The 23,096-nt window shown below is 41.0% G+C and overlaps 1 protein-coding gene across 5 annotated transcripts in view; it reads right to left on the bottom strand.

Annotated features, from left to right (window-relative positions):
* AGBL4 (AGBL carboxypeptidase 4) overlaps nt 1-23,096 on the bottom strand; it is a 1,471,661-nt gene that overhangs the window by 549,127 nt on the left and 899,438 nt on the right. For all 5 annotated transcript variants that reach the window (XM_070786575.1, XM_070786574.1, XM_070786577.1 and 2 more), the window contains one exon: nt 15,333-15,549. In XM_070786575.1, coding sequence (XP_070642676.1) covers nt 15,333-15,549 — 217 coding nt within the window. The remainder of the gene's footprint in view (nt 1-15,332; nt 15,550-23,096) is intronic.

Here is a 23,096-nt window from a genome sequence, read left to right as displayed (position 1 = left end):
CAGATTCTTCTTGGCTTTGACATTCTATGACTCACATAAAAGAAATGACCTTGGGCCCTAATGTTAGACATTTTCTGCTTCAACAATATGGAAATGTGCTTCAGAGGAAGAAACAAAATATGACCACATAGAGTGGTACCAAGAAGGAATTTTGGCTGTAGCAGAATGACTCTTCTACCTATAAATACCTAGTCCTATAAATACCCAAAATACAAAATATTTCCTAAATCTATGAATAGTAGATAGATACTGAATGAATATCAGAAGAATAATAAGCATTTTAAGAGAAGTAGAGTATATTATAGATGCATAAGGCAGAGCTCTCAGAACAGTCTATCAGGGAAAAATTCCATGAAGAAGTGATGTTCAAATTGGATCTGAAAGCAGAATATGAAGTAGTTAGGCCAAAGGCCACAGAGAAATAATATTTCAGGTAGAGGGGCCAGTGTGTATACAAGTGAGGGAGAGAATCTGTGGCTCATAGAATAAACTGTAGGAAGGCTAGTGTGGTTAGGGTACAGGCAGCAAAGTAAGAGGGTATAAGAGAAGTTGAAGAAGCAGGCAGATGCCAGATTATGTAGGATCTTACAAACCATGTTAAAGGTGTATTTTATCTTAAACAGAGGCCAAGGTGTTCTATGGGCCATTTTCATGGATACTGAAATCCCTCAACATAGTGGCAGCAGTGTAGTGGAAAAAATAATTATGGATCAAAGTCCTCCACATTTGAGGGAGGTGTCCAAGAAGTGAGCAGACAACAGAAATGAGAAGTGGAGTGGGTCATACAGACTGATAGCATAAAGTTCAAAATGTGTCCTTTTACACGATGTCTTTTTTAAAGCGAAGGGAAAGAATGATCCAGAGCTTCCCTGGTGGCTCAGTAGCAAAGAACCTGCCTACCAATGCAGGAGACGCAAGTTTGATCCCTGGGTCAGGAAGATTCCTGGAGAAGGAGATAGCAACCTACTTCAGTATTCTTACCTGGGAAATCCCATGGACAGGAGGAGCCTGGCAGGCTATAAACCATGGGGTCTTAAAGAGTTGGACATGACTTAGCACCTAAACAACAGCAACAACAAAGAATCCTCTAAAAGCAGCAATTTCTTAGCAAGAAGGATGCCATCTGACAATCTAGATGGGAGGTTACTCTGTCTCTTGGTCAGGACCACAGAGTCAGTGAAGAAGTGAGAGGAACACAAGGATGGGACTTTCTGGCAGCCATGTAATGCTGACAGAGCTATGTGAGTAGAATAGAAAGTGAGAGAGCCTGGAGGCCTCACATCTTGTGCTCTTTGGCTAAGGAAGAAGTTGTAACTTCTTAAGAGAACTTGGTAGGTAGAACCAGGGCACTGGCAGCAGAGATAAGGAAGAGACAGTGTCTTTTTTTTTTTTTTCAGGCAAGGCTTTATTGGGGGCCCTGCTGGAACAGGGGGAGTGAGAACAAACAGCCGGCTCCCTTGCTTGCTTGCTCCCCAAGGTGGGTGAGCTTGTCCCTCATATGGGGCGAGGGTAGGGGTGTGTCCAGGAGCTGGGCTGGAGGGGTGGCTTCAGAATTTTGCCCACACACTAGGTGGTGTTCTGCACAGGAAGAGAGAGAGTCTAAGAAAATTGAGTTGTAGCCTTGATCACATTTGGTGACAGAATAGTATGTGAGGAGTGAATACAAAGGTTAAATAGGACAGGTTTCTGACATGGGCAACAGGAGTGATGGTGAGGCATTCACTGAACTGGGGAAACCCCAGGTTTGGAACAGGCATGTGGTAGTGTGGATCAGCCTCTGCAGCTTGAGGTGTATCAGACATGCATCTCCGTGTTTGAGCAGAGGGAGAATCCAGGGTCATGTTTCTTGCCATCTCCTCTTCAGGCCCATGTTCACCCAGAGCTGAGATTTAGAATCGATGGGTTATCTGGATTATAGGGTAGGTTGGAAGTCCCTCAGCCAGATGCTGAGGGGATGTATCTGCCTTCAATATATTTGGATTCTTTTTGGAGGGAATATAAAAACTATGCCAAGAGCAATGTGACTTGTGAAGTGGCCTGCTGGAAGGGAGCCCAAACCACTAAGCCCTTTTTAATTTAGAGTATCTGATCAGGACAAGGTTTGGTGCAGATGGGGGTCCATAGAACTCTCCTGAGAGGTAGATTAGAGACTGATAATTGAGATTACTGACTTCCAACAATTACTCATTTTAAAACTCAGCCAAAAAGATGTAATTATTTTTCATACATTTGTTTGGTCATGTTGCCAGCTGCAACTCCATAGTGTTTTACTTCAAAGGGGAAGAAAGAACAAAAGGAGAAGGAATAAAAAGATTCATTTTGATATTTGGCAAAACTAATACAATTATGTAAAGTTTAAAAATAAAATAAAATTGGAAGAAAGTAAAAAAAAAAAAAAAAAAAAAAGAATGCAAGGTGACTGCCTTATATTTGAAGATATCATGCTTATCAGAACTGTACTGGCCTCTCTAGTCTCTCTTCTGCTGTATTACTTTGTGTTCCTTGACTTTCCTGCCCATCAGGTCATGAGATCCTGGCCTTTCCACACAAGTCCATGCAAGGACTGTAGTGGAACCTGCCAAGTTTCATATCTCAAATTCTTCCAGAGCTCCTTATACTCATCTACTCTGCTTCTCTTCATCCTTACCTAGCTTTCTGGCTTTCTCTGATTTTTACCACATTCTCTATCCTCTTCAGCTTTATAATTTTGCATTTTTTGTTTTTTTGGTCTGACTCCCACATTCTTAGTTTGCTTTAGATTCTGAAAAATCTTTCAAGACATGGCTTTTGGAATCTGCTCTCTGCCACCAGACCATTCTCACTGTGACTTTGCTGATCTGGGAGCTGATCTCACCAGAAGGGGTTAGAGTCCTGATGAGAGTTCCTATTGCCCAGGGTCCTCACTGTAGAGCCCCACCTAGTCAGACCCTTCCCTAGAAAGCAGTCCATTTTTAAAATTTTGTCCTTGCCATATGGCTCTCCCTCACTCATCATGTATTTCAACTAGCCATTATTTAAAACTTTATGATCCTAATGAACAAGATGGAGAAATGGGGGCAGGGACTACATTTTATTTAATTCTAGATCTCTTATGGTATGTGGTACATAAGGGATTCTAAATTAAATTGAACTAAATTGAATTGAATTGAGTTGACTTAGAGGCAGGTAAAATCCTGTTCACTTAGGGAACTTATTCTACTGGGGTAAGCAGCATAATCAAACCTGAAAATCAATATAAAAATGCCATATTAGTCATTCCACAGAAGTCTCTGATAATACATATGGATCTCTGTTTTTAGTCTCAGGTCTTAGCCTGTTAAACATTTGTATCCTTGCCTTAAACTAATACTTGAAAAATATATTCTTTAAAAATTCTGAGTGATGTCACTAATATTACAGATAAGAAAATCCAAAACTCCAAATGATCACAGCAGCCTATAAAAAAGAACTAAAACCAGTAAGTTGAAACTTAGGATAAGAGTAACAGGTCACACTTATACTTGTGAAATTTACTAATGTAGGCCAACATGGTACACTGGATTGGTTTCTGGGGACAAAATACAATATTAGTGGGAAAACTGACAAAATCTACATATTATTCTACAGTTCAGCTAATAGTGATGTGCCAATGTTAATTTACTAGTTTTGATTAATTTTTCATGGTTATATAAGATTTTAACATTAGAGAAAACTGGGTGAAGGGTATGTGGGAACTCTATAAATTTAAAATTATTCTAAAATTAATATTTATTTTAAAAAGACCATCCAATAAATAATAGTTTTATTTAAAGAACAACAATAAAAATTTTACTACAGAAGGCCTATTGTTTAAAGAAGCTAATGGTGGTTCAGTAGTAAAGAATCCTCCTGCCAGTGCAGGGGACACAGGTTCTATCTCTGATCTGGGAAGATCCCACATGCCACAGAACAACTAAGCTCGCGCACTGCAGCTACTGAGCCTGTGTTCTAGAGCCTGCGAGCCACAGCTACTGAGCAACACACCACAGCTACTGAAACCCACACACCAGGGCCCAGTGCTCCACAACAAAAGAAGGCGATGCAATGAGAAGCCCGCACAGTGCAAAGAAGGTAGCCCCTCCTCACTGCAACCAGAGAAAACGTCGTGTAGCAACAAAGATTGAGCACAATGGAAAGTAAATAAATTAAGAAGCTAATGTAAATTCTGGCTACTTTCCTAGAAATCCAGTATTCAGAACAAGAGAGGCAATGGTTCTTTTCTACCGTGGGATTCTTAGATCACATGCATAGTTTTATATTCAGTTCTGGCATCTTTACCATCACTGACATTATTAGCCTTCATTGTCTGTGACACCCAGGACGCTGAGTATTTCTCAGAGACAAGCTGTGTTTGGTATTCATCTTTCTGTCTTTGGCACCCAAGACCAAGCCTGACAAAGGTGTTTGCTAGATATTTATAGTATTGAGGAATGACTTTGGAAAAATTTAGTAAATAACTGTATATGTGACTATTAATAGAATATTTCCTTATCCAGGACTGGTTTAGAGTTCATCCTTTGGGGTCCACAAAAGCATGGCTTGAAATCCCAGCTACATAACATAGAAAAATTAATCTCATTGTATCTCAGCTTTTAAAAATGCAAATGGCAGAAGATACTACTTATATCTCAGAGCTTAAACACTTCCTTCTAAGTGAAGCCTTCACCCCAAAACGTCTCCTTTTTCCTGATTAATTTTTTCAACAAAGTTTGTCTCTTTCTACAAGAATGTAAGCTCCATGAAGGCATGGATTTATGCTTGTTTTCATTGCTGTATCCCCAGAGTTTAGACAAGCTGGTTACATGGGGTCAGACATCATTCAACAGTAGTGCTAACTGTTTAACAGGGGTGTTGTGAAGACTGAATGACAGATGTATACAAAGTTCATAGCATTGTGTTTGGCACATGCTAAGCACTCAATAACTACCACTATTATAAAATAAAGGGCAGAGTAAGAGGCAACATTCGGTTCAGTTCAGTCACTCAGTCATGTCCGACTCTTTGCGACCCCATGAACGGCAGCACACCAGGCCTCCCTGTCCATCACCAACTCCCGGAGTTTACCCAAACTCATGTCCATTACAACAAGCTAAAATGTGACTCAGAACATAACAACAGGATATCATCAACATTTGAACCATAATTTACGTTGAAATTGGAAGGGATGCTTGAAATAATCTGGTCTGACTCTGTAAGGCCCATAGAGAAGTGTTCTTCCCAAGGTCAAAGAGGTAGCCAATGGCAGAGCCTAGACAATATTATTCTCACATAAGTGATTTTCCAGTGATTTCCAAAATACACTATCAGAGTATTTTCTTTGTTAGACACTTCCTTTTGGCAAGTATCCCTAGGTATGGGAATGGCTCTTTCCATCTAGTGCTTTCAAAACATACACACATATACACACAAGTTACATGTTCCTTTACTCCAACGACATGAAAATAATGCCATACTTCACTATGTCTGACAGTACAAGAGCTGCATGATTTAAAAACTCATGTTAGTCAGTTAAAATCTAATTCTGCCTATGCTGGAATGAGAGTATTGATAAATCCTATTCCCAAAAAACACACATCAAGCTGGACAAGATTGACACAAATAACATTAGTGTTTTGAAAATTGACCAAATTGACAACAATCTCAAAACTACTATGTTTTAAAAGCAGCTGAATTTCAGGTAATAAGAATGAGAATCAATGACATTCTGTCCTGGATTCATTCTACTTTCCCCCTGCTTGGTGAATTCTAGAAACAGGCCAGGCTGTGAGGATTGGCAGCTTCTCTGTGAGATTGAAGGGACCCAGTTAATTTGGAGAAATAGGCAGTGCCTGGACACAGGAACACTATCTGTGGGCAAATGAGGAAGGCCCACAGTTACACAGTGAGAACAAGTATATTCCTGGCTGAGATGGGTGCAGGCACAGTAGAGATATGAGAAGAAGCCTAAAGCAGCAACCCATACCTGGAAAACCTTGAGGTTCCACAAATGTCCACAAAAATCACAGCATAAAAGGCGAAGTGAAAGCCAGGGCAGACCTGAAAACTGCCTGAACCTTGGGTTCCCCACTCCCACACAGGGATCCAATGTCAGAGAACACAAGTCTTAAAGGCTCAGGGTGGATGAGCACAAACTCCATCTGATCATCACTGACTTACACAGACACCAGTATGACTCCCTAGGAATTCAGCCTTGAAAAGAAAAAAGAAAAAACTGAGTACAGGCATTGGAGAAAGGTGCCAAGATAATTCAAGGGTAAGTTCAGTTCAGTTCAGTCACTCAGTCATATCTGACTCTTTCTGACCCCATGGACTGTAGCACGCCAGGCTTCCCTGTCCATCACCAACTCCTGGAGTCCACCCAAATCCATGTCCATAGAGTCGGTGATGCCATCCAACCATCTCATCCTCTGTTGTCCCCTTCTCCTCCTGCCTTCAATCCTTCCCATCATCAGTGTCTTTTCCAACGAGTCAGTTCTTCATATCAGGTGGCCAAAGTATTGGAATTTCAGCTTCAACATCAGTACTTCCAATGAATTTTCAGGACTGATTTCTTTTAGGATTGACTGGTTGGATCTTCTTGTAGTCCAGGGGACTCTCAAGAGTCTTCTCCAACACCAGAGTTCAAAAGCATCAGTTCTTCAGTGCTCAGCTTACTTTATAGTCCAACTCTCACATCTCTACATGACTACTGGAAAAACCATAGCCTTGACTAGATGGACCTTTGTCGGCAAAGTAATGTCTCTGCTTTTTAATATGCTGTCTAGATTGGTCACTGTTTCCATTGTTTCCCCATCTATTTGCCATGAAGTGATGGGACCGGATGCCACAATATTAGTTTTCTGAATGTTGAGCTTTAAGCCAACTTTTTCACTCTCCTCTTTCACTTTCATCAAGAGGCTCTTTAGTTCTTCTTCACTTTCTGCCATAAGGGTAGTGTCATCTGCCTATCTGAGGTTACTGATATTTCTCCTGGCAATCTTGATTCCAGCTTGTGCTTCATCCAGCCTGGCATTTCACATGGTATACTCTGCATAGAAGTTAAATAAGCAGGGTGACAACATACAGCCTTGACATACTCCTTTACTGGTTTGGAATGAGTCTGTTCTTCCATGTCCAGATCTTACTGCTGCTTCTTGACCTGCATACAGATTTCTCAGGTGGTCTGGTATTCCCATCTCTTGAAGAATTTTCCACAGTTTGTTGTGATCCACAAAATCAAAGGTTTTGGCCTAATCAATAAAGCAAAACTAGATGTTTTTCTGGAACTCTCTTGCTTTTTCGATGATCCAGCAGATGTTGGCAGTTTGATCTCTGGTTTCTCTGCCTTTTCTAAATCCAGCTTGAACATCTGGAAGTTCACAGTTCACGTACTGTTGAAGCCTGGCTTGGAGAAATTTGAGCATTACTTTTCTAGTGTGTGAGATGAATGCAATTCTTGGTAGTCTGAACATTCTTTGGCATTGCCTTTCTTTGGGACTGGAATGAAAACTGACATTTTCCAGTCCTGTGGCCACTGCTGAGTTTTCCAGATTTGCTGGCATATTGAGTGCAGCACTTTCATAGCATCCTCAACTGGAATTCCATCACCTCCACTAACTTTGTTCATAGTGATGCTTCCTAAGGCCCACTTGACTTCTCATTTCAGGGTGTCTGCCTCTAGGTGAAAGATCACACCATCATGGTTATCTGGGTTATGAAGATCTTTTCTATATAGTTCTTCTGTGTATTCTTGCCACCTTTTCTTGATATCTTCTGCTTCTGTTAGGTCCATACCATTTCTGTCCTTTATTGTGCCCATCTTTGCATGAAATATTCCCTTGGTATTTCTACTTTTCTTGAAGAGATCTCTTGTCTTTCCCATTCCATCTTTTTCCTCTATTTCTTTGCATTGATCACTGAGGAAGACGTACTTATCTCTCTTTGCTATTCTTTAGACCTCTGCATTCAAATGGGTATATCTTTACTTTTCTCCTTTGCCTTTAGCTTCTCTTCTTTCTCAGCTATTTTTAAAGCCTCCCCAGACAACCATTTTGCCTTTTTGCATTTCTTTTTCTTGGGGATCGTCTTGATCACTGCCTCCTATACAATGTCACAAACCTCCATCCACAGTTCTGCAGGCACTCAGTCTATCAGATCTAACATCTTGAATCTATTTGTCACTTCCACTGTATAATCATAAGGGATTTGATTCAGGTCATACCTGAATGGTCTAGTGGTTTTCCCTATTTTCTTCAATTTAAGTCTGAATTTGTCAATAAGGGGTTCATGATCTGAGCCACAGTCAGCTCCCAGTCTTGCTTTTGCTCACTGTATAGAGCTTCTCCATATTTGGCTGCAAAGAATATAATCAATTTTATTTTGATATTGACTATCTGATGATGCCCATGTGTAGAGTCGTCTCTTATGTTGTTGGAAGAGGGTGTTTGCTATGACCAGTGCATTCTCTTGGCAAAACTCTGTTAGCCTTTGACCTGCTTCATTTTGTACTCCATGGCCAAATTTTCCTGTTACTCCAAGTAGCTCTTGAGTTCCTACTTTGGTATTCCAGTCCTGTACAATGAAACAACATCTTTTTTGGGTGTTAGTTCTAGAAGGTCTTGCAGGTCTTCATCTTTCAGTTCAGTTCAGTCACTCAGTCGTGTCTGACTCTTTGCAACCCCATGAATTGCAGCACGCCAGGCCTCCCTGTCCATAACCAACTCCTGGAGTTTACCCAGACTCACGTCTATCAAGTCAGTGATGCCATCCAGCCATCTCATCCTCTGTTGTCCCCTTCTCCTCCTGCCCCAAATCCCTCCCAGCATCAGAGTCTTTTCCAATGAGTCAACTCTTCGCATGAGGTGGCCAAAGTACTGGGGTTTCAGCTTTAGCATCATTCCTTCCAAAGAAATCCCAGGGCTGATCTCCTTCAGAATGGACTGGTTGGATCTCCTTGCAGTCCAAGGGATTCTCAAGAGTCTTCTCCAACACCACAGTTCAAAAGCATCAATTCTTCAGCACTCAGCCTTCTTCACAGTCGAACTCTCACATCCATACATGACCACAGGAAAAACCATAGCTTTGACTAGACAGACCTTTGTTGGCAAAGTAATGTCTCTGCTTTTGAATATGATATCTAGGTTGGTCATCATATAACTGTTCAATTTCATCTTCTTCAGCATTACTGGTCAGGGCATAGACTTGGATTACTATGATATTGAATAGTTTGCCTTGGAAATGATCATAGATCATTCTGTCATTTTTGAGATTGCATCCACATACTGCATTTCAGACTCTTTTGTTGACTATGATAACTACTCCATTTCTTCTAAGGTATTCTTAACTACAGTAGTAGATATCAAGGTCATCTGAGTTAAATTCATCCATTCCAGTCCATTTTAGTTTGCTGATTCCTAAGATGTCAATGTTCATTCTTGCCATCTCCTGTTTGACCACTTCCAATTTGCCTTGATCCATGGACCTAACATTCCAGGTTCCTATGCATATTGCTCTTTATAGTGTCGGACTTTACTTCCATCACCAGTCATATCCACAACTGGCTGTTGTTTTTGCTCTGGCTCTGCCTCTTCATTCTTTCTGGAGTTATTTCTCCACTCTTTCCAGTAGCATATTGGGCACCTATCAACCTGGGGATTTCATCTTCCAGTGTCATACCTTTTTGCTTTTTCATACTGTTCACGGGATTCTCAAGGAAGCAATACTGAAGTGACTTCCCATTCCCTTCTCCAGTGGACCACATTTTGTCAGAATTCTCTGCCATGACCCATGCATCTTGGGTGGCCCTACATGGCATGGCTCATATTTTCATTGAACTAGAAAAGGGTGTGGTTCATGTGATCAGTTTGGTTAGTTTTCTGTGATTGTGGTTTTCATTCTGTCAGCCCTCTGATGGTGAAGGATAAGAAGCTTATGGAAGCTTCCTGATGGGAGAGACTGACTGAGGGGGAAACTGGGTCTTGTTCTGATGGGTGGGACCATGTTCAGTAAATCTTTAATCCAATTTTCTGTTGATGGGCCAGGCTGTGTTCCCTTCCTGTTGCTTGACCTGAGACCAAACTATGGTGGAGGTAATGAAGATAATGGCAACCTCCTTCAAAAGGTCCCATGCATGCACTGCTTTGCCTCCAGCCCTGAAGCAGGCCACCGCCGACCCATGCCTCTGCCAGAGACTCCTGGACACACATGGGCATGTCTGGATAAGTTTTTTGTGGGGTCACTGCTCCTTTCTCCTGGGTCCTGGTGCATAAAAGCTTTTGTTTGTGCACTCCAAGAGTCTGTTTCCCCAGTCCTGTGTAAGTTCTTGTGGTTCTATGGTGGGGTTATTGGCAACCTCCTCCAAGAGGGCTTATGCCATACCCAGGTCTGCTGCACCCAGAGCCCCTGCAGCAGGCCACTGCTGATCCATACCTCCACAGGAGACACTCAGACACAGTTCTGTCTCAGTCTCTGTGGGTTGGGTAAATGCTAGTCTTTTCAACAAGTAGTGCTGCAACAGTTAAATATCCATATGCCAAAAGAAAAATGAACTTAAGGCCCTTACCTCATGCCATATATAAAACATTAATTCAAAATGGATCATGAATTTAAATGTAAGTGAAAACTATGAAAAATTTAGAAGAAGACAGAGAAGAAATTTTCTGTGGCCTTCAGATAGGCAGCTTTTAGATAAGACTCCCAAAGCATGATCCATAAGAGAAAAAATAAGTTGGACTTCAAAAGTTAACAACTTCTATCTCTCAAAGGACATGGTTAAGAAAATGAGTGAAAAGATAAGGTATGGATTAAGGGGAATATTGATAAAGCATGTATCTGACAAAGGAATTGCATTCACAACACATGAATAACCGAAAACTCATTTAAGAACAGAACCCAATTTGTAAAAAATGGATAAAAAATTTAAACTAACACTCCATTAGAGAAGATATATAAAGGCCAAACAAGCACATGACAAGATAATCATCATAAGTAGTTACTAGGGCAACAAAAATTAAAACCACAATGAGATACAACTACATTCCCACTAAAATGGCTATCCTGAAAAATATAGGTAATTCCAAGTGTTAGCAAGCACATGGAAAACTACAAACCCTCTCTCTGACATTATTAGCAGGAATGCAAAATGGCACTACTAACTTGGAATACCCTGTGACAGTTTTGGGTTTTTTGTTTTGTTTTAAGTTGCATGTGAACTTGTATGACCCAATCATTCAATTCCTAGAAATTTACCCAAGAGAAAAGTGATCACTTGTCCATTCAAAGATACGCACATGAATGTTCACAATAAAATTAATCATTTTAGTCCTAAAGGAAACAATCCAAATGTCCATTAACCAGACAATAGATAAACAAATTGCGTTATACTTTTTCAATAGAATATTATTCAACACTAAAAATGAGTGAACGACTTACAGATGCTACAACATGGATGAATCAAACTTCAAAAATGTAATGCTATGTAAAAGGAGCTGAATTCAAAGGACAACTAAATAATGTATTGTTCTATTTACAGGAAATATTCAGAAATGGCAAACTTATAGTGTCAGAGAGCAGATAAGTAGTTTCTTGTGGATGGGAGCAGAAGTGAGGATTTACAAAAGAAATTTTGGGGTTGATGGAAACATTCTAAAATGAGACTGTGTTGATAGCTGTAAAACTCTATAGATTCACTAAAAATCATAGAATTGTACCCTTACAATGTGTTAATGTTATAGTATGTAAATTGTACCTCAACAAAAGTGTTAAAACATGAGAAAATAAAGACTTTTCCTATGATGTGTTTAACTTAAATGTCAGATTGTGGATTTGGTGCATGCACAAAGCAATTTTTTTGGTGTGGTTAGAAAGGGCCACTGGTGAGTAACAAAATAAAATGCAATTTTGGATGATATGTTGTTGTTTAGTCGCTAAGTTGTGTCCAACTCTTTGTGACCCCATGGACTGTGGCCCACTAGACTCCTCTGTCTATGAGATTTCCCAAGCAAGAATACTGGAGAGGGTTGCCATTTCCGTCTCCAGAGGATCTTTCTAACCCAGGATCCAATCTGTGCAACCTGCACTGGTGGATGGATTCTTTACCACTGAGCCACCAAGGAAGCCCTCTGAATGATATAATTAGTAGCAATAGCAGCCATGCCCATGGTGATTCACAGTTTCAGCACTAGAAATTCAAAATCTTGCTTCCTTCATGTGCTTTCTAAGAATTATCTGTTGACATGTTTAGCTTTCTACTTGTAATTATCCTCCCTCCAAATTGGAATAAGGATTAACTAATTATAGTGGTGCCTTCAGACATGAGCCGTATCAAACGCCCTAGTAACCAAGAATTGTCCTGCCTGCAAAGTATGCCAGAAAGCCTTGAAGTCTGGAATCTGCTTCGAGACCCAATTCAGTGGGACTGAACCAAGCCACAGAGCTTCCCTAATCTGGTTTAGCCAGCAGTGGCACACCCTGCACTTCCACTAACTTTACTTTCTTAAGCTGTAGCTTCGGATAAACTACAATTACTTTCTCAAAATCTACTATGGGTTTCAGTAGGTACAACGTGAAAAGTAGCAGTGAGTCCATCGAAGTGTCAGGATATGGCATTAGAAGCCATGGGTTTAATATTGGCCTAGTCACAAACTAGTCATTTAGCTTTAGCCAAGTAACTTATCTGATTAGCCTTAGACTATTTTTCCCAAATTGAGATAATCTTGCCTACCCCAAAACTGTTGTGAAAAACAAGTAAGATAGTGTACCTAAAGTGCCTGACCCAGTATCTGTGTATTGAATCTGAATAAAGGATACAGCCATAATTCCTTAATTTGACAATCAAAGTTTTCCAGAGCTTGGTCCCAATCTTCCTCTCTATCCTTATCTTCCATACCGATAGGACTCCTAATTTTTAGCTAGAAAACAGTCACCCAGGATGAAGACTTGATTTCTCATCCATCCTTTAGTTAAGTGTGGATGTGAGTTCTATTGAATGGGATAAACAAGAAAGTGTCAAGAACTGCATCTTCTCCTTTCTCCCCGTACTTTCTTCATCATGCTTCCTGGAACATGGAAATGCTGGTAGAATTTCACATATGACAATGAGATTGAGAGGCACTTTCTAGGGATAGTGGCAGAAAGCTGAAAGAATTTGACTCCAGTAGTTTTCAGGAGCAGAGCCACACCATCAGCTCTGGATTTCCTGCATCTAGACTTGTATATGGAAGAGAAATATACTTCTATCTTGTTTAAAGTGCTGTTATTTTAGATACACATTTTGTGTATTAGTTACTGAAAGCCTAACTTATCCTATTATTCCTCCTATCAGCTTTCTGATGCTCTTAGCTCTTCACATTGTCTCTAGACATATCTTCATTCATTCATTCAGTAGTTTACTCCATAGCCATTCAATGTGCACCTTGACTCTGCCTGGCATAAATCTAAGAGGGTGCTGGAATGGTCATAGGAATGAAATGAACCAAATGAAGTGTTAGTCACTCAGTCAGTGGCATCTGACTTTTTGCAACCCCATGGACCATAGCCCACCAGGCTCCTCTGTCCATGGGATTCTCCAGGCAAGAATACTAGAGTGGGTAGCCATTCTCTTCTCCAGGGGATCTTCCCAACTCAGGGATCGAAGCTGGGTCTCCTGCATTGTAGGCAGGTACTTTACCATTTGAGCCACCAGGGAAGCCTGAAACAAATATATCCTGCCCTTAAAAGTCACAAGTATTGAATGAAACTCTCTTGCTTTTAATTTATACGATAATTCTTGTGTGAGGCAAAATTCATCTCAGATTTTCTCCAACAGTCCCATCTCAAATAATCTTACTATTTCCAGTAATACATTGTTGATCAGACCATATGTACCTAATATGTTCTATTTGGCTCTCTACAACCACTCTCTGCCTTTCTTCACCATTTTCTTTGTTCAGGAAGACTTGTCTGTATGGATTACTTCAGTGGTCTCTTGCCCTCTAATTTCCAATTGGGTTGGTCAATAGGAACCCCTGGCAGAAGATCAGAGGGAAGTAAGAAAGTGGGTTCTCTGTATTTATTTCTCTCAGCTCCCTCCCTGTGGGGTCATCTCAGGCTAACTTTGCTCTTCAGCTGAAGGGCACTGTTCCACTCAAGGTGGCCCACTGCATGACTCTCTACTGTTGAGTTCTGGTTACTATTCCCTCCCTTCAGTTCCTTTGCGCTATTACTAGCCCCAGGGAACTGCACTATACCCCATGGCTTCTGTGCGCAGTGCCCTCACCTTGTAAACAGCCCATTTATTAAGCTCCTCTCAGATTATCCTAATGTGAGGCTGCCATCTGTTTCCTGCTAGCGGGCTGACTGATGCACCATGTGTCCCGATTCTCAGTTCAAAGACATAGGCACCAAATATTCATGGCACCCATCAGAAGCACCGTTAGGAAGAGGGTCAGAGTAGAGGGAAGACATTATTTATCAGCAGCTGAAGGAAGTACTGCTGACCACAGAGAACAAAGCTTGTGCATCTGGTATGAAGAACACTTTTATACCCTTATAGAACACTTTTAGGGTGGGCAGAGGAAAAAAAGAGAGGAAAAGAGAGTAGGAAGGTGTGGTAGGCAGAACAATGCACCCCCTTTCCCCAAATGCCCAAGTTCTAATCCTTGGAACCTGTGAACATGCTACCTTACATGACAAAAGGGACTTTATAGCTGTGATTTAATGAAAGATCTTGCTGATACCTTGATTTTAGCTCAGAGAGGCCAACTTCAGGCTTTTCCTGAACTGTAAGATAATAAACTTATGTTGTTTTAAGCCACCAACCCATGCAATTTGTTATGTCAGCAATAGGAAACTAGTATAGAATGTAAGACTGAAATCTCCAGACCCAGAGAACTAAACCTGGGAAGGGAGAAGGGCTGGGGACCTAATAAGTGACAGAGATGAACACACTAAGGACAGCAAAACCATACTGCACGCCACCTGCTAATCTGTATTGCAGGCAAATTAAATTCACCAAAAAGAAAATTTACTCTTCATCTCATAAGTTTAGACTCATAAATGCTTTCACACCTTTTGCAATACCTAGTAGAAACCTTTTTTCCCTCGGAGTTTTGGGGATTCTCCAGAACTTTTGTATTTTGTTAGAGAGATTTATCAGCTTCATTCAGAAGGACATGCATCTGCTTTATCCTATTCTATGACTTACTGGTAGTCAAAGTATCAAAATATTACACACAAAAAACTATGATTTTTAAAAGTTCCAGAGCATATAGTCTACAAAGCACCAATACTTATTTGCATACTATAAAAACCGTTGCTAAGCTCCTCCCCAAGACTGCCTGTTTCCCAGTGTGCCTTACCACGCTCTGACCCAGCTGCTCCCGGAAGAAGTAATCCATGTTTCTCTTTTGCAGGCTGTCAAGGTAATGCTGAAAGCGAGTGTACGTGTAAGGGTAGCAGTAAGCAAATTGATAGATATCTTCTTCTCGGTCAAAGCAAAATGCAAAGGACATCACGTAATTCTTCCTATGGTCCGGGCAGCGGTAGTAGTAGACATTTTTGGGCGGCAGCCTTTGCCTGAAAGATACAAAGAAATTTGGGCATATCAGATAATCATTCAAGCTTCAAACTGTAATCAATGGGAATAAATGCCCAAGAGTAAAACTGTAACATCAAGAATCCTAGGTGGTGGCTAAGAATAACAGTGTATACCAACCTTTGGTCAAAAAGAATCTGGGGGGCTTCCCTGGTGGCTCAATGGTAAAGAATTCGCCTGCCAATGCAGGAGACATGGGTTCGATTTCTGGTCCAGGAAGATCCCACATGCCACGGAGCAGCTAAGCCCATGCACCACAAGTATTGACCCTGTGCTCTAGAGCCCAGAGCCACAACTACTGAAACCCACAAGTCTAGAGCTTGTGATCCACAAGAAGAGAAGCCACAGCAATGAGAAGCTGCACCCGCAACTAGAGAGCAGCCCCCACTCACCGCAACTGAGAAAACCCTGTGCAGCAACAAAGACCCAGCTCAGCCAAACATGATTCATTAATTATTTTTAAAAGACTAGAACTTGGCAGTATTTGGTTCAAATTCCAGCCCTACCCTTTATCAACTGTATAGACAATTCAAAGTCAAAAGCAAGCAAGTTTTATTCATCATTTATTCCTATTTGAGCACCTGTTAAACACCCAGACATTGTGCTAGATTATTGGTGTAAACAAGAGAGGACAGATATTTGTCCTCATGGAGTATATATCCTGGTGGGGAAGCAGTCAACAAAATAATTTAAATAAATATATAATATAGTTACAGACGCTAAAAGTGCATTGAGGGGAAATAGTGTGATGTTATAGTCACATAAATAGGAAAGGCCTACTTTCCCAGGGAAGTCAGGTTTTGGTGATATAACACTAATTCGGGCCTTTTAAAATAAGTTAATACACACTGTGAATATTCAAGGGAGAAGAAAAGAACACTCAACATTTCTTTAAATTATTACTATTGTTTATTATTTTTCTACAGAGCATTCCATGAGACTAATTTTACAGAGAAGCATTTTGGGAAATAATGCTTTAAAATGCACTGTGTAAGCAATTCTGCTAAGTTAACATGTTCATTCTCCAATAAGCAACACTAAAACATATACATGAGAAAAGGCAAAATGTTCCAGTCATAATTCCCATAAAATCCTTACATTCACCCACTTCACAGGCTCACTGCACTCCTTCATTTGTATGGTATCCAAATGATTCACCATTTCCCTACAGAGAATGTATCTTATTTGTGTCTCTTAAAATCCTATTAATCCTACAAAACCCATATCAAACTGTGCCTTTTCCATGACTGTCTACTGATAATTCAAGGTCTGCTTGTTGCTGTTCAGTCGCTAAGTGGTGTCTTACTCTTTGTGACCCCCTGGACTATAGCACACCAGGCTTTGCTGCTGCTGCTGCTGCTGCTGCTGCTAATTCGCTTCAGTCGTGTCCGACTCTGTGTGACCCCATAGACGGCAGTCCACCAGGCTCCCCCATCCCTGGGATTCTCCAGGCAAGAACACTGGAGTGGGTTGCCATTTCCTTCTCCAATGCATGAAAATGAAAAGTGAAAGGGAAGTTGCTCAGTCATGTCCAACTCTTAGCGACCCCATGGACTGCAGCCTACCAGGCTCTGCTGTCCATGGGATTTTCCGGCCAAGAGTACTGGAATGGGGTGCCATTGCCTTATCCTTCAATACCTCCTGGAGTTTGCTCAAACTCATGTCTGTCGAGTTGATGATGCCTTGCAACCTTCTCATCCTCTGTCTCCCCCTTCTCCTTCTGCCCTCAATCTTTTCCAGCATCAGGGTCTTTTCCAAAGAGCTCCAAAGCATTCTAACATGCTAGCAATTTGTTATAGAACCTTGTTTCTACCTTGTGTCTCTCTGAGGCTGCCTCAGTGGTCAGGAAGGAAGGTCAGGCTCTGGACTTTCTGTGGAAGAGCAAACACTACATGGCACTGATGCTGTCCATATTTTGGTTTATGCTGCTTGCCTCTATCCAGGCTGTTATGAATCCCACACAAACATTAAATGGGAAGCATGAAATGGGAACATTAAAAGATTACTGTTAATTAAAGAAAAAACTCAGACATCTCAAGTTAATGAATTTAGCATTTTTCTATGTATAGAAAGACAAGAGTTCGGACTTATTGAAACAGTTCCTTTGGTATACACTTTAACTACCTAGGGCCAGTATCCTGTTTTTGCTTGCATCCTGAATCCCTAAGGGTGCACAGTTGGGGTGACTGCATTGCTTGATGGCTTGGTGTCTGAACATCCTTGTTTATAGGTTTCATCCACACTAAGTTGTTATTTCATTTAGAAGATGTGGTCATGGAGGGTCATAGAAGTTAAGGAGCTACTTACCTATGCTCTCAAGCTAGTAAATCACAAAGCTGGGATTCAAATCTTTTTATTTCTGATTCTAAGTGAGTACCTGTAACAATCAATTGCAGGTACTGTAACACTCAAGTGTACTTTGCTGCACTCAGTAAGCCAGCAGCAAATTTGGAAAACTCAGCAGTGGCCACAGGACTGCAAAAAATCCATTTTCATTCCAATCCCAAAGAAAGGCAATGCCAAAGAATGTTCAAGCTACTGCATAATTGCACTCATCTCACACACTAGTAAAGTATTCTCCAAGTGAGGCTTCAACAGTATGTGAACTGAAAAATTCCAGATGTTCAAGCTGGATTCATAAAAGGCAGAGGAACTAGAGATTATATTGCCAACACCCACTGAATCACAGAAAAATAAGAGAATTCCAGAAAAACATCTACTTCTGCTTAATTGACTACACTAAAGCCTTTGACTGTGTGGATCACAACAAATTGGAAAATTCTTCAAGAGATGGAAATAAAATCTAACCTGCCCCCTGAGAAATCTGTATGCAGGCCAAGAAACAACAGTTAAAACCAGAAATAGAATGATGAACCGGTTCCAAACTGGGAAAGGAGTACATCAAAGCTGTATACTGTCACCTTGCTTATGTGCAGAGTACACCACGAGAAACGCTGGGCTGGATGAAGCACAAGCTGGAATCAAGATTGCCAGGAGAAATATCAATAACCTCAGATATGCAGATGACACCACCCTTATGGTAGAAAGAGAAGAGGAACTAAATAGTCTCTTGATGAAGGTGAAAGTGGAGAGTGAAAAAGCTGGTTTAAAACTCAGAATTGAAGATCATGGCATCAGGTTCCATCACTTCATGGCAAATAGATGGGGAAACAATGGAAACAGTGACAGACTTTATTTTCTTGGGCTTCAAAATCACTGCAGATGTTGACTACAGCCATGAAATTAAAAGACATTTGCTCCTTGGAAGAAAAGCTATGACCAACCTAGACAGCATATTAAAAAGCAGAGACATTACTTTGCCAGCAAAGGTCCATATAGTCAAAGCTATGGTTTTTCCAGTGGTCATGTATGGATGTGAGAGTTGGACTATAAAGAAAGCTGAATGCTGAAGAATTGATGCTTTTGAACTGTGGTGTTGGAGAAGACTCTTGAGAATCCCTTGGACTGCAAGGAGATCCAACCAGTCAACCCTAAAGGAAATCAGTCCTGAATGTTCATTGGAAGGACTGATGCTGAAGCTGAAGCCTTAAAACTTTGGCCACCTGATGTGAAGAACTGAGTCATTGGAAAAGATGCTGATAGTGGGAAACATTGAAGGCAGGAGGAGAAGGGGACGACAGAGGATGAGATGGCTGGATGGCATCACTGGCTCGATGGACATGAGTTTGAGCAAGTTCCAGGAGTTGGTGATGGGCAGGGAAGCCTGGCGTGCTGAAGTCCTTGGGGTTGCAAATAGTCAGACATGACTGATCAACTGAACTGAACTGAGCTGGTCCTGTAACACTTCTCCAGGTTCCCTCTTGATAAATTATGGGCTTCTGGCATTCTAGATATGAGTATGCACTAAAACAAGTAAAAGGCTAGGACTGCAAGGAATTCACCATGGCTGAAGCACAAACAATAGGAAGGGAAATCATGAGAAATGTATTTGAAGAGGAAGACAGAAGTCAGATTAGAAATGGATGACAGTTGTCCTTCCATATCTGTGGGGTCTGCATCTGAAGATACAAAGGGATGACTTCATATGAAGGGACAGGTTAAACATTATCCTGAGGTCACAGGGTACTTTTAAGTCAGTGAAAGAATTAAAGTTCCATGATTATGCCAGTCTAAGGGATAGGTGAGGGAAGGTCACCTATCAGTCAGATGAAGGACAGGGAGTAGCTGTGCAAGTATAGAAAATATGACAAGTTTGACTATTACATAAATGTGGCTGATATGACAGGCTGTGGAGTCAAAGATGGGTAGGATTCCAAAAGTGATGAGGAGGACAAGATGTAGAGAGAACAGTTTAAGCAATAAAGGAACAGGGCTTCTCATATAGAAGCCCGTGGTAGTATCAAAGGCTGTCTAGAGGTGTGTTTAGGGCCACCAATAGAGGCCGTGCGGCTCCTACCCCTAAAACTAGGAAGAATAAACATTTCAGTAACAACAATGGCTGGATAGCATCACTGACTCAGTGGAAGTGAATTTGCGCAAACTTCAGGAGATAGTGTAGGACCCAGGAGCCTGGAATGCTGCAGTCCATGGGGTAGCAAAGAGTTGGACATGACTTAGTGACTAAACAACAATCTTCCTGTGACACAAATGGAGCCTTAAGGCAAACCCAGGAGGCACTCTTCCTTTCTAACCTGATTTTTACCCTAAACACTACTATATTAAAATTTTGGACTAATTAGTGATGCAATAGAGATGGAATGGCCTGGAAGGAAAATGGGGAGTGAGAAGTCCCCTCCTGATCTTTCTGTGTATGGAATGTAAGAGAACAAGCAGTACTTGGGAAGCTAAAGGGGGAAGTAATGGCCTCCAGGATAGTCAGGTCTTAGTTCTTTGTTTTATTCAGCAAATATTTGTTAAGTATCACGTACCAAAGACAAGAGGTAAAGGAAGCAGTGGATTAAAAGACCAGGGATCCAAGGGAGACTATTAACCTGGAAGCTGAGTTTCATAGAAAAAAGTAACAAGTAGAAAGTTTTGGATAGAAGAGGGATCAGTGGAAAACCAAGATTAGAGGGAGAACAGACCAGTGTGGGGATAAGGGTATAAGAAGAAGAGGTGATGGTCTACATTCGTGATGTGACTGAACATGCAGAAATGTGAGGCTGGCAGAGTAAGTGAGTCCCAGGGTTCCAGTTTTTTATTCAGGGAGAATACCAGTGAACATGGCTTTGAGGTCTCCAGACAATGGTCTGTGAAACCCACGTCAGACCTTGACTCAGAGGTCTGAAACTGAGGACACTGGAGCACAATCACTTCATACACAAGTGATTCCTACAGTCACAAGCCCCTCAGCTTATGATGCTGATGTTTGCACATTTTTATTTACTGCTGCTGCTAAGTCGCTTTGGTCGTGTCCGACTCTGTGTGACCCCAGAGACGGCAGCCCACCAGGCTCCCCCGTCCCTGGGATTCTCCAGGCAAGAACACTGGAGTGGGTTGCCATTTCCTTCTCCAATGCATGAAAGTGAAAAGTGCAAGTGAATTCGCTCAGTCGTGTATGACTCTGCGACCCCATGGACTGCAGCCTACCAGGCTCCTCCACCCATGGGATTTTCCAGGCAAGAATACTGGAGTGGGGTGCCATGTCTAATCAAGATCCATACTTTAAATCAATCACCTCAGTTTTTTTCCTCTTCTGGCCAAGTTTAGCAACTTGACTCTCAGAGTTTGCTGTCTCCACCACGTTTGATCATGTGCTATCAGGAGAATTCATCTAATGTCTGCAGCTGCCCCAGCTCCTCTCCTGAGTATGTCAGAAGCCTAACCTGATTTGCAGACAAAGTGAAGGTAATGGACCCTGGGGTGATCATTCAAGACAGCTAAGACGCTGCTCAGGGATTAGATGTTCCAGACTCTGCTAAGGATACTAACAAAAATCTGTTTGAGAAGGATTCAACAGGCCAAATTCATGAGGATGCAAAGTAACACAAAGAATAAAGGAAAAGAGGAATGGGATTATGTAGGAGAAATGTGTCTCATTTGGAATGCACTTCTGGTTTTTCTCTTCTTTTGCTCATTACATTTTCACTGTGTCTCAGGCATGATGTTAAATTTTTTATTTGCATTATCGTTGAATCCTCTCAACACCCTACGAACTAGGGGCTATTAACACCCCCGTTACACAGGTAAGAAAATCCAAAGCTCAGAGAGCTTAAAAAAAAAAAAAAATTCCTGAGGTTGCAACAGGAATTGTTGGTAAGCAACAGAGCCTGTGTTAGACACAGGCTAGTGTGACTCCAAAGTCTGTGCTCATTGTCTCTATGGTAACTTGCCACCAACTCATAGCCTTATCTTCTGCTTCCAGAAAAACTCTTATCTACGGTACTCTCACCAATACTCTTGCAAAAAACCCTTCAAATAACTTCTTATCCTCAAATGGCTCCCCAAGATTTCCCTGTTAGTCCAGTATCATCAACCATTTCTCCCTCCTTGAACCCTATGTTTTATTTATACTGAACTACTCACAACTCCCTAACATAACTTTGTGCCATATTTCCAATACCTCTGCATCTTTGTGTTTGATATTTCCTTCACTCGGACTGCTTCCCCTGCCAGATATCCTACGTACTTCGTAAACTTATACTCATAGATGTGGCATGTGGTAGACTGTCATAAAGCTTTAAATATTTTTTAAATGAACTAATTAATGAACAAAATAATGTATAAATAATGCCTATCATTTAACATATCTCCTCTCCAAAGTGTTCTCTGATTATTCATTCCTTATTAATTTTTTTTGTACTTTGACACATGATAGTAATATTAAAATAGTTTTGTCACCTGATTTGTCCCTTAACAAAAAGCAACAAAAGTAAATGGAGATTTCTTCAAAGACAAGTTGGCTTCTTGAAGACAGGAACAGTTTCACCCTTTTCCTCTCTTTTTCACTAGAAATGGTACAGGGAAGTTTCAAATATTACTTGCTTATTTTCAAAAACACTGGCAAAAGGAAAAGAAGATTCATCTCCACAGATAAAAAGTAAGCATCATAGGGAGGTAGATTTTAGCTCAATATAGAGACTCTTGAACAGTCCCCTGAAAGGAAGTAGAAAGGTCTATGTTACAGGGGAGTACAAGCATGGGAAAGTTTAAAGGATCTCACAAAAAAGCTCCTCTACTTGATATTAAGTTAGACAAGGCAGATTTCTGACTCCACTTAACACAGCGAGTCTGAGATATCAATGGAAGCAATATGACAATAATTAACATTGAACATGTGCTAGGCCACTCTGGGAACATCAACATATATTAATTCCTTTAATCTTCACAACAGTCCTTTGAAGTTATTCCTATTATAACAGATTAAATGATAAAAACTAAGGTAGGGTCAAGAATACTTCATAAGAGAAAGAGATTGTAAATGACTCCTTGCTGCTGTTGTTCAGTGACTAACTCATGTCTGATTCTTTGTGACATTATGACTGCAGAACTCCGAGCTCTGACCTCCACTATCTCCCAGAGTTTGCTCAAATTCATGTCCACTGAGTTGTGACAGATGATGCTATCC

The sequence above is a fragment of the Bos indicus genome, chromosome 3 (genome assembly GCF_029378745.1).
Source record: "Bos indicus isolate NIAB-ARS_2022 breed Sahiwal x Tharparkar chromosome 3, NIAB-ARS_B.indTharparkar_mat_pri_1.0, whole genome shotgun sequence".
NCBI classification, from domain to species: domain Eukaryota; kingdom Metazoa; phylum Chordata; class Mammalia; order Artiodactyla; family Bovidae; genus Bos; species Bos indicus.
Note: the sequence above shows the minus strand (reverse complement) of the source record. Positions and strands in the feature narration are given on the sequence as shown.